The sequence below is a fragment of the Entelurus aequoreus genome, linkage group LG25 (assembly GCF_033978785.1).
Source record: "Entelurus aequoreus isolate RoL-2023_Sb linkage group LG25, RoL_Eaeq_v1.1, whole genome shotgun sequence".
NCBI lineage: Eukaryota > Metazoa > Chordata > Actinopteri > Syngnathiformes > Syngnathidae > Entelurus > Entelurus aequoreus.
The window spans coordinates 19,759,323-19,773,355 of NC_084755.1; the positions used below are offsets into that span (position 1 = coordinate 19,759,323).

General features: G+C 39.4%; 1 protein-coding gene across 1 annotated transcript in view; it reads left to right on the plus strand.

Annotated features, from left to right (window-relative positions):
- Positions 1 to 14,033, plus strand: part of abca3b (ATP-binding cassette, sub-family A (ABC1), member 3b) — a 98,521-nt gene that overhangs the window by 22,888 nt on the left and 61,600 nt on the right. The window contains exons 4-5 of the mRNA XM_062036582.1: positions 7,004 to 7,131; positions 10,182 to 10,347. Coding sequence (XP_061892566.1) covers positions 7,004 to 7,131; positions 10,182 to 10,347 — 294 coding nt within the window. The remainder of the gene's footprint in view (positions 1 to 7,003; positions 7,132 to 10,181; positions 10,348 to 14,033) is intronic.

The following is a 14,033-nucleotide window of genomic DNA, read 5'->3' on the forward strand; positions in this document are numbered from 1 at the left end:
GGTTCTGGGTATTTGTTATGTTGTGTTACTGTGCGGATGTTCTCCCGAAATGTGTTTGCCATTCTTGTTTGGTGTGGGTTCACAGTGTGGCGCGTATTTGTAACAGTGTTAAAGCTGTTTATACGTCCACACTCAGTGTGACCTGTATGGCTGTTGACCAAGTATGCCTTGCATTCACTTGTGTGTGTGTGAAAAACCGTAGATATTATGTGACTGGGCCGGCACGCAAAGGCAGTGCCTTTAAGGTTTATTGGCGCTCTGTACTTCTCCCTACGTCCATGTACACAGCGGCGTTTTAAAAAGTCATAAATTTTACTTTTTGAAACCGATACCGATAATTTCCGATATTACATTTTAAAGCATTTATCGGCCGATAATATCGGCAGTCCGATATTATCGGACATCTCTAACTGAGGTTAATGGCGTGATTTTTGTAGACATGAAGAATGTAATAAAAGTATGTAAGGAATACCCTTCTATGGGCTTCCGTCTCCTGCTTAACGAGATGTTGGCAGTAAAATGTTACAATATCAACCTCATTCTTGTGTTCACTCAGCATGAGCTGAAATTGGCTTACATGCCCAATTTAGTTCATCGTGGGAGGGGAAGCCGCTGCCCTGACATCGTTCCTACTCACGGCTGAGGTGGGAATACTGGTTCCTCTGGATAAGAGAGTAAATGCACCACGCCCTGCTCTCGATTCACCCGAGAGTTTATTCAGGAAAAGGCAGGAAGCTTTAATGTGTTGCTGTGCCACGTCCTTTCTTAGCAGCTCTGTGTTCCTCAACACAGTCTGACTCTCACATTGACAGACAATTAGCTGCAGTGTGCAGATGTCATCCTGCTCACACACCACGAGATCTTAGTAATGAATAATTAAGCAGGCCCCACCACCGTTCACCAGGTCAAGTAATTATAAGACTGTGGGTTAGCACGCTGTGCTCACACGTCAGAGAACTGAAGTGGCACCACGGTGTTCCGCGTAATATCAGGGTACTGCTTGGAAAAAAAAAAAAAATGGTGCTATTTAAAATGTCACTGTGTACTTGACATAACAAAATGGAGAAAAAAAAGAACTAAAAGTCATGGTTTTGTAACGTCTTTATTTTTTGTTTTTTTTCCTGGGTATATTGTGAAATGCGATTTGCTACGTTGCATAATCTTAAATCTGATTTAGTTTAAAGTACTTGCCCCGGCTTGTTCTAAACTGCTGAGAGACGTTGTTGTGTGTCTTGGCTCCAACATTTTTAAACAGTAGTTTGACTAATGGAGTGGTTCTCAAACTTTTTTCTCCAAGTACCACCTCAGAAAAAACTTAGCTCTCAAAGTACCACCATAATGACCAACATTAAAGGCCTACTGAAATGAATTTTTTTTATTTAAACGGGGATAGCAGATCCATTCTATGTGTCGTACTTGATCATTTCGCGAAATTGCCATATTTTTGCTGAAAGGATTTAGTATAGAACAACGACGATAAAGTTCGCAACTTTTGGTCTCTGATAAAAAAAGCCTTGCCTGTACCGGAAGTAGCGTGACGACACCAGAGGAAGGACTGTTCATATTTTCCTATTGTTTACACCAGCAGCGAGAGAGATTCAGACCGAGAAAGCGACGATTACCCCATTAATTTGAGCGAGGATGAAAGATTCGTGGATGAGGAACGTTAGAGTGAAGTACTAGAATGCAGTGCAAGACATATCTTTTTTCGCTCTGACCGTAACTTAGGTACAAGCTGGCTCATTGGATTCCACACTCTCTCCTTTTTCTGTTGTGGATCACGGATTTGTATTTTAAACCACCTCGGATACTATGTCCTCTTGAAAATGAGAGTCGAGAACGCGAAATGGACATTCACAGTGACTTTTATCTCCACGACAATACATCGACGAAACACTTTAGCTACGGAGCTAACGTGATAGCATCGTGCTTAACTGCATATAGAAACAAAATAAATAAATCCCTGACTGGAAGGATAGACAGAAGATCAACAATACTATTAAACCAGGGACATGTAAATACACGGTTAATGCTTTCCAGCCTGGCGAAGCTTAAAAATGCTGTTGCTAACAACGCCATTGAAGCTAACTTAGCTACGGAGCTAACGTGATAGCATCGTGCTTAACTGCATATAGAAACAAAAAATATAAACCCCTGACTGGAAGGATAGACAGAAGATCAACAATACTATTAAACCATACTTGCCAACCCTCCCGTTTTTAGCGGGAGAATCCCGTTATTCAGCGCCTCTCCCGACAACCTCCCGGCAGAGATTTTCTCCCGACAAAATCCCAGTATTCAGCCGGAGCTGGAGGCCACGCACCCTCCAGCTCAATGCGGACCTGAGTGGGGACAGCCGTTCTCACGTCCGCTTTCCCAGCAGCTTGCCTGCCCAATGACGTCATAACATCTACGGCTTTTAGAGAGTAGAGTGCACAACAAGGAGAGAGAGTTCTTGGTTTCTTATGTGGGTTTATTGTTAGGCAGTTTCATTAACGTCCTCCCAGCGCGGTAACAACACACAACAACAGCAGTCACGTTTAGTCTACCGTAAAGCAGTTCGTCTGCCGTAAACAGCAAGGTTGTGACACTCTTACACAGGACAATACTGCCACCTACTAGATAGCCTGCAGAACACTGAAATTCAAGTATGTCTTTTATTTATATGTATAATAAAATAAAAAAATAAAAAAAAAAATATATATAGCTGGAATTCACTGAAAGTCAAGTATTTCATACATATATATATATATATATATATATATATATATATATATATATATATATATATATATATATATATATATATATATATATATATATATATATATATATATATATATATATATATATATATATCTTATATATATATGAAATACTTGATTTGGTTCTAGCTGTAAATATACTCTCCTCTTAACCACGCCCTTAGCCACGCCCCAACCACGCCCCGCCCCAAACACCCACTTCTCGATATTGGAGGTCTCAAGGTTGGCAAGTATGTATTAAACCAGGGACATGTAAATACACGGTTAATGCTTTCCAGCTTGGCGAAGCTTAAAAATGCTGTTGCTAACGATGCCATTGAAGCTAACTTAGTAACGGGACCTCACAGAGCTATAATAAAAACATTAGCGCTCCACCTACGCCAGCCAGCCCTCATCTGCTCATCAACACCCGTGCTCACCTGCGTTCCAGCGATCGACGGAAGAACGAAGGACTTCACCACGATCATCCGTGCGGTCGGTGGCTAGCGTCGGCTGGCGCGTCTGCTATCCGAGTCAAAGTCTTCCTGGTTGTGTTGCTGTAGTCCGCCGCTAATACACCGATCCCACCTACAACTTTCTTCTTTGCAGTCTTCATTGTTCATTAAACAAATTGCAAAAGATTCACCAACGCAGATGTCCAGAATACTGTGGAATTATGAGATGAAAACAGAGCTATTTTGTATTGGATTCAATGGGGTACCGATACTTCTGTTTCACTTGTTACGTCACGCGCATACGTTATCATCCAAAGACGTTTTCAACCGGAAGTTTAGCGGGAAATTTAAAATTGCACTTTATAAGTTAACCCGGCCGTATTGGCATGTGTTGCAATGTTAAGATTTCATCATTGATATATAAACTATCAGACTGCGTGGTCGGTAGTAGTGGGTTTCAGTAGGCCTTTAAAATACACTAGCGTAATAGGCCTAAGTATTCATTAAAAATGTATTTAATTATTGATCTTTATTTATTTATTTATAGAACTGTATCGCTCTGGAATAACCTGCCTCGAATTCTCACCGGCATTGAAAGTAAACAGGTTTTTAAAAGGAAAGTAATATTTTATCTGAGTCTGTAAATTAGTTTGCTTGTTGATGATTTTTGTTTGGTTTTGTATTGTGTAGTTATATTTATGTGGTAATTATTATTCTGTGACTGTAAATTGTTTGCTTGTTTTCTTATTGATGCTTTTATTTCTTTCTGTATTGTGTAGTTATAATTATGTGCTTTTACTTGTAATTGTATTGAGTTTGTGGACCCCAGGAAGACTAGTGGGTTGTTGTGGCAACCAGCTAATGGGGATCCTTAATAAAAATAAAAATAAAATAAAATTACACACAGTTTAGACAGCAACAGTGTGTCTGTAGGAAAATAAAACACTGTGCTTTAATTAAATTATTCTTTGGCTTACCACTAGATAGAGCCCGTGTACCGCACCACACAGAGTCATGTATAACAAGAGTATGGCCAACTAAACGAGTGTTTTTCAACCTTTTTTGAGCAGAGGCACGTTTTTTTCGTTGGAAAAAATCCCGAGGCGCACCACTTCGCAGACAATGTTAAGACTCAGTAGAAGACTCAGTAGTCTATATTGACAATTTAAAGTTGTTCACATCAAATTCCTGACGCGATTGTTCGATATTAATTCATATCGTAATTATAACGGCGTTTGGGGCGGCGTGGCTCGGATGGTGGAGTGGCCGTGCCAGCAACTAGAGGGTTCCAGGTTTGATGCCAGCTAATCACGGCCCACCTATCCCCCAGTGGAACCTACACTGGTGTATGAATGTCCTGAAAAAGACAATGGGACTCTCAATGGGACTTTTCCTGCTTAAATAAACATACAAAAATTATAATACATTAAAAATGTATCTGTAAAAATGTATCTCAAATTAGGCCCACAAAGCAATTATCTACCTGCTGCCACCTACTGATGTTGAAGAGTATTACATGGTTACTCTGTTGAGCATGATGACACTCAACAACGCCACATTATTTGTAGATCATAATTATCGGTTTGCAAAAAATAGAATACAATAGAAAACAATTAGGTGGCATTGCAAAATTCCCCACGGCACATCAGTTGATATCTCAAGACACACTAGTGTGCCGCGGCACAGTGGTTGAAAAACACCGAACTAAACAACAGCCGCCATGATTACTACCAAGGTTGTTTGCGGCTCTGCCCGGATGTCGAAAAACCCCAAAATAATATGTCCATATGTCGTTCTAAACATACTCCAGCTTATAAACTTACAATAAAAACTGCTTTTATTTCGTGAAAGTATAATTTATGTATTTGACGCACTCTGCTGCTACATTCCTGCAGTGGTTTCGTGACCACCAGGCACTCTTAACACGCACCTGACGGCGCAATAAACTTAAAAAAATACAGAGAACGACAAAAAAATATATCTCATTACGCTCATTTTGCCAAAATCTTTATTAGCTTTGGACCAACAATCACAGAAAAAATTGTGACTTGTGTGTGTGTGGTATGTCAACTGTGGTGGCTGCCTCCAATTTATTTGTAATTACTGTACGTATCACTCATTATGTATTATTTTACCTGATCTTTCTTTTTGTAATGTCGTAAGTGAATAAGTGTACTTTTGTAGTTAACATAACACAATAACTCAGATATGGTAACACTGACAAGCAGTAGAGTTTATGGAGTGATTTTTGGTTGACGTATTTCTTGCCAGTTTTTACATTTTAATTAATTGTACTATTGAATAAATTGACCTAATAGTAGTAATAATAGCATAATAATACATTATTATTATAACAATAACATTATTGTTATACTATAATAATACTATATTATTAATATTATTGTATATATGATACAATACTAATATTTATATTTTTTATAAAATATTATTTTAATAAAGTACTTTATAATAATGTATAATATTTCAAAGTAATACATGTTTAATAATGAATGCAATTATTTACTTACATTTTATGTGATAAGCCAGTGTTTCCCATAAACTGCCAAGATACCTGTGGCGGTGGGGGCGTGGCTATGGGCGTGGTCACCATGACATCGTCGAGTAATTTGCATAATTTACTACAATGATATGATTTTCTCTAAAAAGGCTAAAAAAATGTATGCTTACTAATTAATAATAACAGTTTTGTTTTAAACGTCCATCCATCCATCCATCCATCCATCCATTTTACAATATAATTACAACACTTTATGTACATATTTATATACAGATTTGAACAATAAGTTATTCACTGAAATATATCTATTAATTGTGGTTCTTACAAAAAATATATCTTATAAAATATAAAAGCTAAAATGTTTCTTAAAGGTCTGCCCCTTTAATTAGTGCATACTAAATAATTTAACTTTAGCCTACTACTACAACCATATTATTTACCAGCAACATAAAGTGAAACAGAGGCAGAGGTGTCCTGCCACAGTCAGTAACAAATAAACAGAAAACAGTAGTGGTCAAATACAAATAAGGCAACAAGAGAAGTATCCTACACTTCTCTTTTGTAAAGTAAATCTGAACAGCCTATATGGGCATCTACATCAACTATATTATTTGCCTGAGAAGCTGGACAGGACAAAAAAAAAAAATAATAAAAAAAAAGAAAGAAAGAAAAAAAAGTAATCTATTTGTGGCAGACGTAATTCTTTCGTGGAGGGCCGCCACAAATAAATGAATGTGTGGGAAATACTGTAAGCGCTTTTGAAAGTAAATTGAATAACAATAATTTTTTTAGATTAAACTTTTCACTTTAGATATTTTTTATATAATGGTATCCATACAATGTATTTTAGACATATAGTAAGAGTTTATTGTAATGTATAAGATATTAGGTATAAAATCAGTATTCTTGGTTAAAAAGGGGATTTTGCAGATTTGTTTAAACTCGCCACCGGTAAACATAGCAAAAGGCTTTTCCTCTCCTCCTTAAGCTAAAGAATAGAGGGCACGTTTGAACTGATGCAGCTGTTTGTCATTGACGTTTTTCCCCCAGCGTGTGTTTACTCAATACGGCTGACCCGGATTTAACCCGAGTCTTGCGTGTAAAGCCTGGCCACACACAGAATACCTGCATGTGTGCATGATAAGGGGAATGAAAGTAACGGTTGAGAAATGCACATTTTAGAAAAAGCACAAATCTGACTAAATGTAACTAATGGACATATTATGTATTTATGTAAAGGCCCAATGATACCACATTTAATGTTGTGTCGTGTGTTTCTTTTCTAGTGCACGGCTTCGAGACAGAGAAGCACTTTGAGGACTATGTGAGAACTAACCCTCTGTCAGGAAAGTTTCTGGCCGCCGTGGTATTTGAGAAACCCTGTTGTCACAATGACGAGCCTCTTCCCCTTCAGGTAGAAACTCTCTACACACTCTGAATTGCTTTAAAGGGGAACTGCACAGTTTTTTTTGCATTCTAAATAGTAAATAAACGTGTTTAAATGTCCACTTACAATAGAGCCTATGGGAACCGTTGAATTCTGCCTATAAGGCCCTAAAAGGGGAACTGCACTTTTTTATGAATTTTTCCTATCGTTCACAATCAATATGGTGCGGATGTTCTTTTTTTTTTTGCATTATAAATATTAAGTAAATGCGATCAAAAGTCTGCTTACAATGAAGCCTATGGGAGCTGCGCAATTCCGCCTACAAAGCCCTTAAAAAACACCCAAACATCTCCATTGAGGATTTATACACGAGATGTAAGTTTGTAGTATAATATGTTAAGTAGTAATGGGTACTGTGGAGGGGGGCGTGGCCTGCGTACCTGCAGCGAAACGGGGTGTGCCAGGACCGGCTTCGAGATCAGCGACAGGTGCGTAGATGGTCCACCTGGGCCTGATTATCTAATCAGCTGTCGCTCTGTTAAAAGGAAGCAGCCGGGGAGGAGAGAGGTGTTGGAGTTGGAGCGAGAGAGAGAGAGAGACAGACAGACACAAAACAATTGCTGAAAAGCAGGACAATTTATTGCAAAATAAAATTAATATTGTGAACCTGATCCAGGCTCTCATGTCAGTGCTTGGTGGTCCGGCCCCACATTGGGCGCCAAATTGTGGAGGTTTCTCCCCTCCGGGTTCCTCGGACCACCAAGCACTGACATGAGAGCCTGGATCAGGTTCACAATATAGCTTTATTTTGCAATAAATTGTCTTGCTTTTCAGCAATTGTTTTGTGTCTGTCTGTCTCTCTCTTGCTCTCGCTCTTGATCCAACTCCAACACCTCTCTCCTCCCCGGCTGCTGCCTTTTAACAGAGCGACAGGTGATTAGATAATCAGGCCCAGGTGAGCCATCTACGCACCTGTCGCTGATCTCGAAGCCGGTCCTGGCACACCCCGTTTCGCTGCAGGTCCGCAGGCCACGCCCACCTCCACAGGTACATTTATAATAACATTTAATATTTAAGTATTTTGATAATTTTAAGCATACACGGCACATTAATTTAAACAAACGCATCACAAAGTTTGCTTCTTTTTTCTTCATCACTGATTAATACTCATTGCAGACTTTTTGAGAGCCAACAAACATAACTAAGCATCCCTTACTGTACTATGTCTGTTGTCATTAGGATGCTGACTGCTAGGATGTTCGTATATTCCCATTTAGATGAAAAATGTCTCATAATCCTCGCAAAGAAACGAGGTGGGGAGCCGGGGGGAACCAAGCGTCTTTTCATGTCACCCTCACCAGTTTTGGGTCCTAAATACCTTCTCAGACTACTTCTGTGCAGGTGAGAGGCATGAATTATGATCGACAATAAACTTACAGGGAGCAGGGAAGTGAGGAAGCAGCAGATCGCTTGATGATGTAAACATAGGGACACGAGCTTGTGATCACGGCGCCGCTATAAATATTTTGTCTGCGTTAGCGCTTGTAGTAACGATATCACTAACACCTAGTGGTTAAAGTGTCCGCCCTGAGATTGGTAGGTTGTGGTTAGAGTGTCCGCCCTGAGATCGGTAGGTTGTGAGTTCAAACCCCGGCCGAGTCATACCAAAGACTATAAAAATGGGACCCATTACCTCCCTGCTTGGCACTCAGCATTAAGGGTTGGAATTGGGGGTTAAATCACCAAAAATGCTCCCCTCACCTCCCAGGGGGTGATCAAGGGTGATGGGTCAAATGCAGAGAATAATTTCGCCACACCTAGTGTGTGTGTGACAATCATTGGTACTTTAACTTTTTAACTTTTAACTTTCACAATTCAAGTCACGAAATGTCAATGAAGTATTGTTGGCGCTTTCTGAGTGGTTATTTATTGGATTTTCTAAGCGAAATAGTGTAAGCGGACTTTTATTCCTGTTTATTTAATATTTAAAATACATGAAAAAAACAATCCATCCGTCGTCATGTCTTTCATAATGATTGTGAACGATAGGCAAAAGTTAAAAAAAAGTGCAGTTCCCCTTGAAAAAACATCCAAACACCTCCATTAAAGTTGTATATACATGATGTAAGTATATATGTAATGTAGTAACAACGGAGCTATACCACATGTCTCTTATCATTTTATTATTTGTAGGGATGTCCGATAATGGCTTTTTGCCGATATCCGATATTCCGATATTGTCCAACTCTTAATTACTGATACCGATATCAACCGATACCGATGTATACTGTCGTGGAATTAACACATTATTATGGCTTATTTGGACAACCAGGTATGGTGAAGATAAGGTCATTTTTAAACAAAATAATAAAATAAGATAAATTAAAAACATTTTCTTGAATAAAAGAGAAAGTAATACAATATAAAAACAGTTACATAGAAACTAGTAATTAATGAAAATGAGTAAAATTAACTGTTAAAGGTTAGTACTATTAGTGGACCAGCAGCACACACAATCATGTGTGCTTACGGACTGTATCCCTTGCAGACTGTATTGATCTATATTGATATATAATGTAGGAACCAGAATATTAATAACAGAAAGAAACAACCCTTTTGTGTGAATGAGTGTAAATGGGGGAGGGAGATTTTTTGGGTTGGTGTACTAATTGTAAGTGTATCTTGTGTTTTTTATGTTGATTTAAAAACAAAAAACAAAAACAAAAAAAAAACGATACCGATAATAAAAAAAATGATACTGATAATTTCCGATATTACATTTTAAAGCATTTATTGGCCGATAATATCGGACATCTCTAATTATTTGTGGTGTACGCTACATCCAAACTTCACGTGCAATATAGCGTTTCACCTTCAAGGGGCAGTGCACTAATTGCAGCCTCATAAACGCATAGGATCAAAAGTATTTCAAAAGGATATGTGCAAACATTTAAGGAAAGCTCTGTCCAGAGTGCGCCTTTTGGAGCTGACCGTGCAGATTTTTTCATAGAAGCACGTGCGAGAATACGGCCCTTACAGAATTATTTGTTTGCTTTATTTTCTCTCTGACACAACAGGTCAACTACCACCTGCGCTTCACCTTCACCCCTCGCAACGCCCCTCCCAAAGAGAAGTCGGAGCTGAACCCCAACAGCGACTTGGACTGGCACACGCTCAGTCTTTTCCCCCTTTTTTTACTCCCCGGCCCTCGAGAACAGTATGACAAGGAGGGGGGCACACCTGGTAAGTTGACTTCCTTTGGTCGTTTCCTCCGTCTTTGTCATTGGTCTCCATCATCTTTGTGTCTGGAAAGGCAGTAACAAGTCTACCTACCTACAAAAGTTAATTCATCAATTATTTGACTTGACCCTTTAGTGTTAGATTTACCAAGATATCTTGGTCAATTCTGTGCATCCTGGGAATAATTTTAGGCAGGTTTTTCTATTCCAGCATGACCAAAGTAGGCTCCGTAAAGGTATATATGTGTACAGTCGTGGTCAAAAGTTTACATACACTTGTAAAGGACATAATGTCATGGCTGTCTTGAGTTTCCAATAATTTCTAGAACTGTTATTTTGTTGTGATAGAGTGATTGGAGCACATACTTGTTTGTCAGAAAAAACATTCATGAAGTTTGGTTCTTTTATGAAATTATTATGGGTCGACTGAAAATGTGACCAAATCTGCTAGGTCAAAAGTATACATACAGCAACGTTAATATTTGGTTACATGTCCCTTGGCAAGTTTCACTGCAATAAGGCACTTTTGGTAGCCATCTGGTTGAATTTTTGACCACTCCTCTTGACAAAATTGGTGCAGTTCAGCTAAATTGGTTGGTTTTCTGACATGGACTTGTTTCTTCAGCATTGTCCACACGTTTAAGTCGGGACTTTGGGAAGGCCATTCTAAAACCTTAATTTTAGCCTGATTTAGCCATTCCTTTACCACTTTTGACGTGTGTTTGGGGTCATTGTCCTGTTGGAACACCCAACTGCGCCCAAGACCCAACCTCCGGTCTGATGATTTTAGGTTGTCCTGAAGAATTTGGAGGTATTCCTCCTTTTTCATTGTCCCATTTACTCTCTGTAAAGCACCAGTTCCATTGGCAACAAAACAGGCCCAGAGCATAATACTACCACCACCATGCTTGACGGTAGGCCTGGTGCTACTGGGATTAAAGGCCTCACCTTTTCTCCTCCAAACATATTGCTGGGTATTGTGGCCAAACAGCTCAATTTTTGTTTCATCTGACATCACATGGACAAAGATAAGACCTTCTGGAGGAAAGTTCTGTGGTCAGATGAAACAAAAATTGACCCAGCAGATGTGGTCACATTTTCAGTCGACCCATAATAAATTCATAAAAGAACCAAACTTCATGAATGTTTTTTGTGACCAACAAGTATGTGCTCCATTCGCTCTATCACAAAAAAATACGAGTTGTAGAAATTATTGGAAACTCAAGACAGCCATGACATTATGTTATTTACAAGTGTATGTAAACTTTTGACCACGACTGTAAATTATGTGTGGAAGACAGAGCGCTAATCTCAACCCCAAAAAACACATTTTGGATGAAAAAGAACCAGTATCGGTTCTAGCTTAAATGCCGCCCTGTGCCAGACCCTGCTGAGGCCCAGCAATGAACTCACCACTCTCACTACTTGGTTTGTTTTGTTAAGTTTTTGTGTCTACCTGGGCTCCGGGATGCAGAAATGGCAAGCAAGTGGAGGAAAAAAAAACCTTATTAGGGAAACACCGGTGTGGTGAAGTGAATTATATCTATATAGCGCTTTTCTCTAGAGACTCAAAGCGCTTTGGTAACACATAAACAAGGATTTGCAGCATAAAAGTGCAAAAAATGTAAAACAGGCATATGAAGCAACCATGGACAGGTGTGTCCTGATTGCCGATGGTGAGGGTAACCAGAAAAGTGGTGGATAATGGAGACAAACAGAAAGTGGAACAAAAATTAAGAGCGCTGGCCATGCCATGTTTTGTCTTGGTATTGTCAATAGTGCTGTTTGTATGTGTGTGCATGTTTTCTTCTCTATTGTTTTTTAGGGGTTAGTGCATGTGCCTCACAATACCAAGGTCCTGAGTAGTCCAGGGAGTTTGCATGTTCTCCCCGTGACTGCGTGGGTTCCCTCCGGGTACTCCGGCTTCCTCCCACCGCCAAAAACATGCACCTGGGGATAGGTTGATTGGCAACACTAAATTGGCCCTAGTGTGTGAATGTGAGTGTGAATGTTGTCTGTCTATCTCTGTTGGCATTGTGATGAGGTGTCGACTTGTCCTGGGTGTACCCCGCCTTCCGCCCGAATGCAGCTGAGATAGGCTCCAGCACCCCCCGCGACCCCAAAAGGGACAAGCGGTAGAAAATGGATGGATGGATGGTTTTTTTTTTTATTACTGGTGTAAACACTTTGTTTTACCACTTGCCTGTGCACGAAAAGTGACATGGAAAAAAATGTGATTGATTGCTGGACAGGAAATAATAGAAACTACAAGAAATAGTAGGTGTCCTGTGATATGTGTGGGAGAGAGGTGTATGGTCAGAGAGTGTTTGGGCCTGTGTGTGTGTGTGTGTTTGTGTGTGTGTTTTGTCTCATCTTGTCATGTCTCATACTAACAGTGGTACTATTGTATTGTTAGTGTACAGGAGTTTTTCTTGTTTTTGTTTGTATGGTATTGTTCTTGTATTATATTGTTTATGTTACCGTATTTTTCGGAGTATAAGTCGCTCCGGAGTATAAGTCGCACCGGCCGAAAATGCGTAATAAAGAAGGAAAAAAACATATATAAGTCGCACTAAGGTATAAGTCGCATTTTTGGGGAAATTTATTTGATAAAACCCAACACCAAGAATAGACATTTGAAAGGCAATTTAAAATAAATAAAGAATAGTGAACAACAGGCTGAATAAGTGTACGTTATATGAGCCATAAATAACCAACTGAGAACGTGCCTGGTATGTTAACGTAAAATATTATGGTAAGAGTCATTCAAATAACTATAACATATAGAACATGCTATACGTTTACCAAACAATCTGTCACTCCTAATCGCTAAATCCCATGAAATCTTATACGCAGTGGTTCTTAACCTTGTTGGAGGTACGGAACCCCGCCAGTTTTATATGCGCATTCACCGAACCCTTCTTTAGTAAAACATTTTTATATATTTTTTCAAATTCAAGACAATGTTACACAAAATGAACTGTGCATGAACCACAACAAATTACACACCTGCAAATCAGATGGAAAATTAGAGGGAACATTGTTTGGGGGTATCCATAATATGTCGACAGGGAGAAGTTTTTCTTTACACGATGAGTTGGGTGTGTCTTGACCTCCGCGGCGGAGGCTCCGCCGAACCCCTGAGGCCGACTCACCGAACCCCTGGGGTTCGATCGAACCCAGGTTAAGAACCACTGGTCTAGTCTCTTACGTGAATGAGCTAAATAATATTATTTGATATTTTACGGTAATGTGTTAATAATTTCACACATAAGTCGCTCCTGAGTATAAGTCGCACCCCCGGCCAAACTATGAAAAAAACTGCGACTTATAGTCCGAAAAATACGGTAAATGTGGAATGAGTGAGAGGGGTTGGGATATTATAAGCATCTGCTATAAGCATCTGCTTCATCCATCCCCTTTTCAAGCTTTGCACAAATGTCTCTGCCAAGATGTAAAAAAAATGTGTTGTTGTACTGTGCAGGTTTGAAATAAATACTTCAATTCAATTCAGTTCATATCACGACAGGTTTGATCCATTACATGTGAGCAGTATTGTGTGCCGGTGTCCTGCCTGTACAGGGAGCCCATCTCAGGCATGTGATTTTTCCGTCTAAAGTCGGAATTCCATCTTTTTTAATCTCGGGGGAAAAAAATGTATCTCCCGTTTTTCGTTTTTTTTTTCCGACC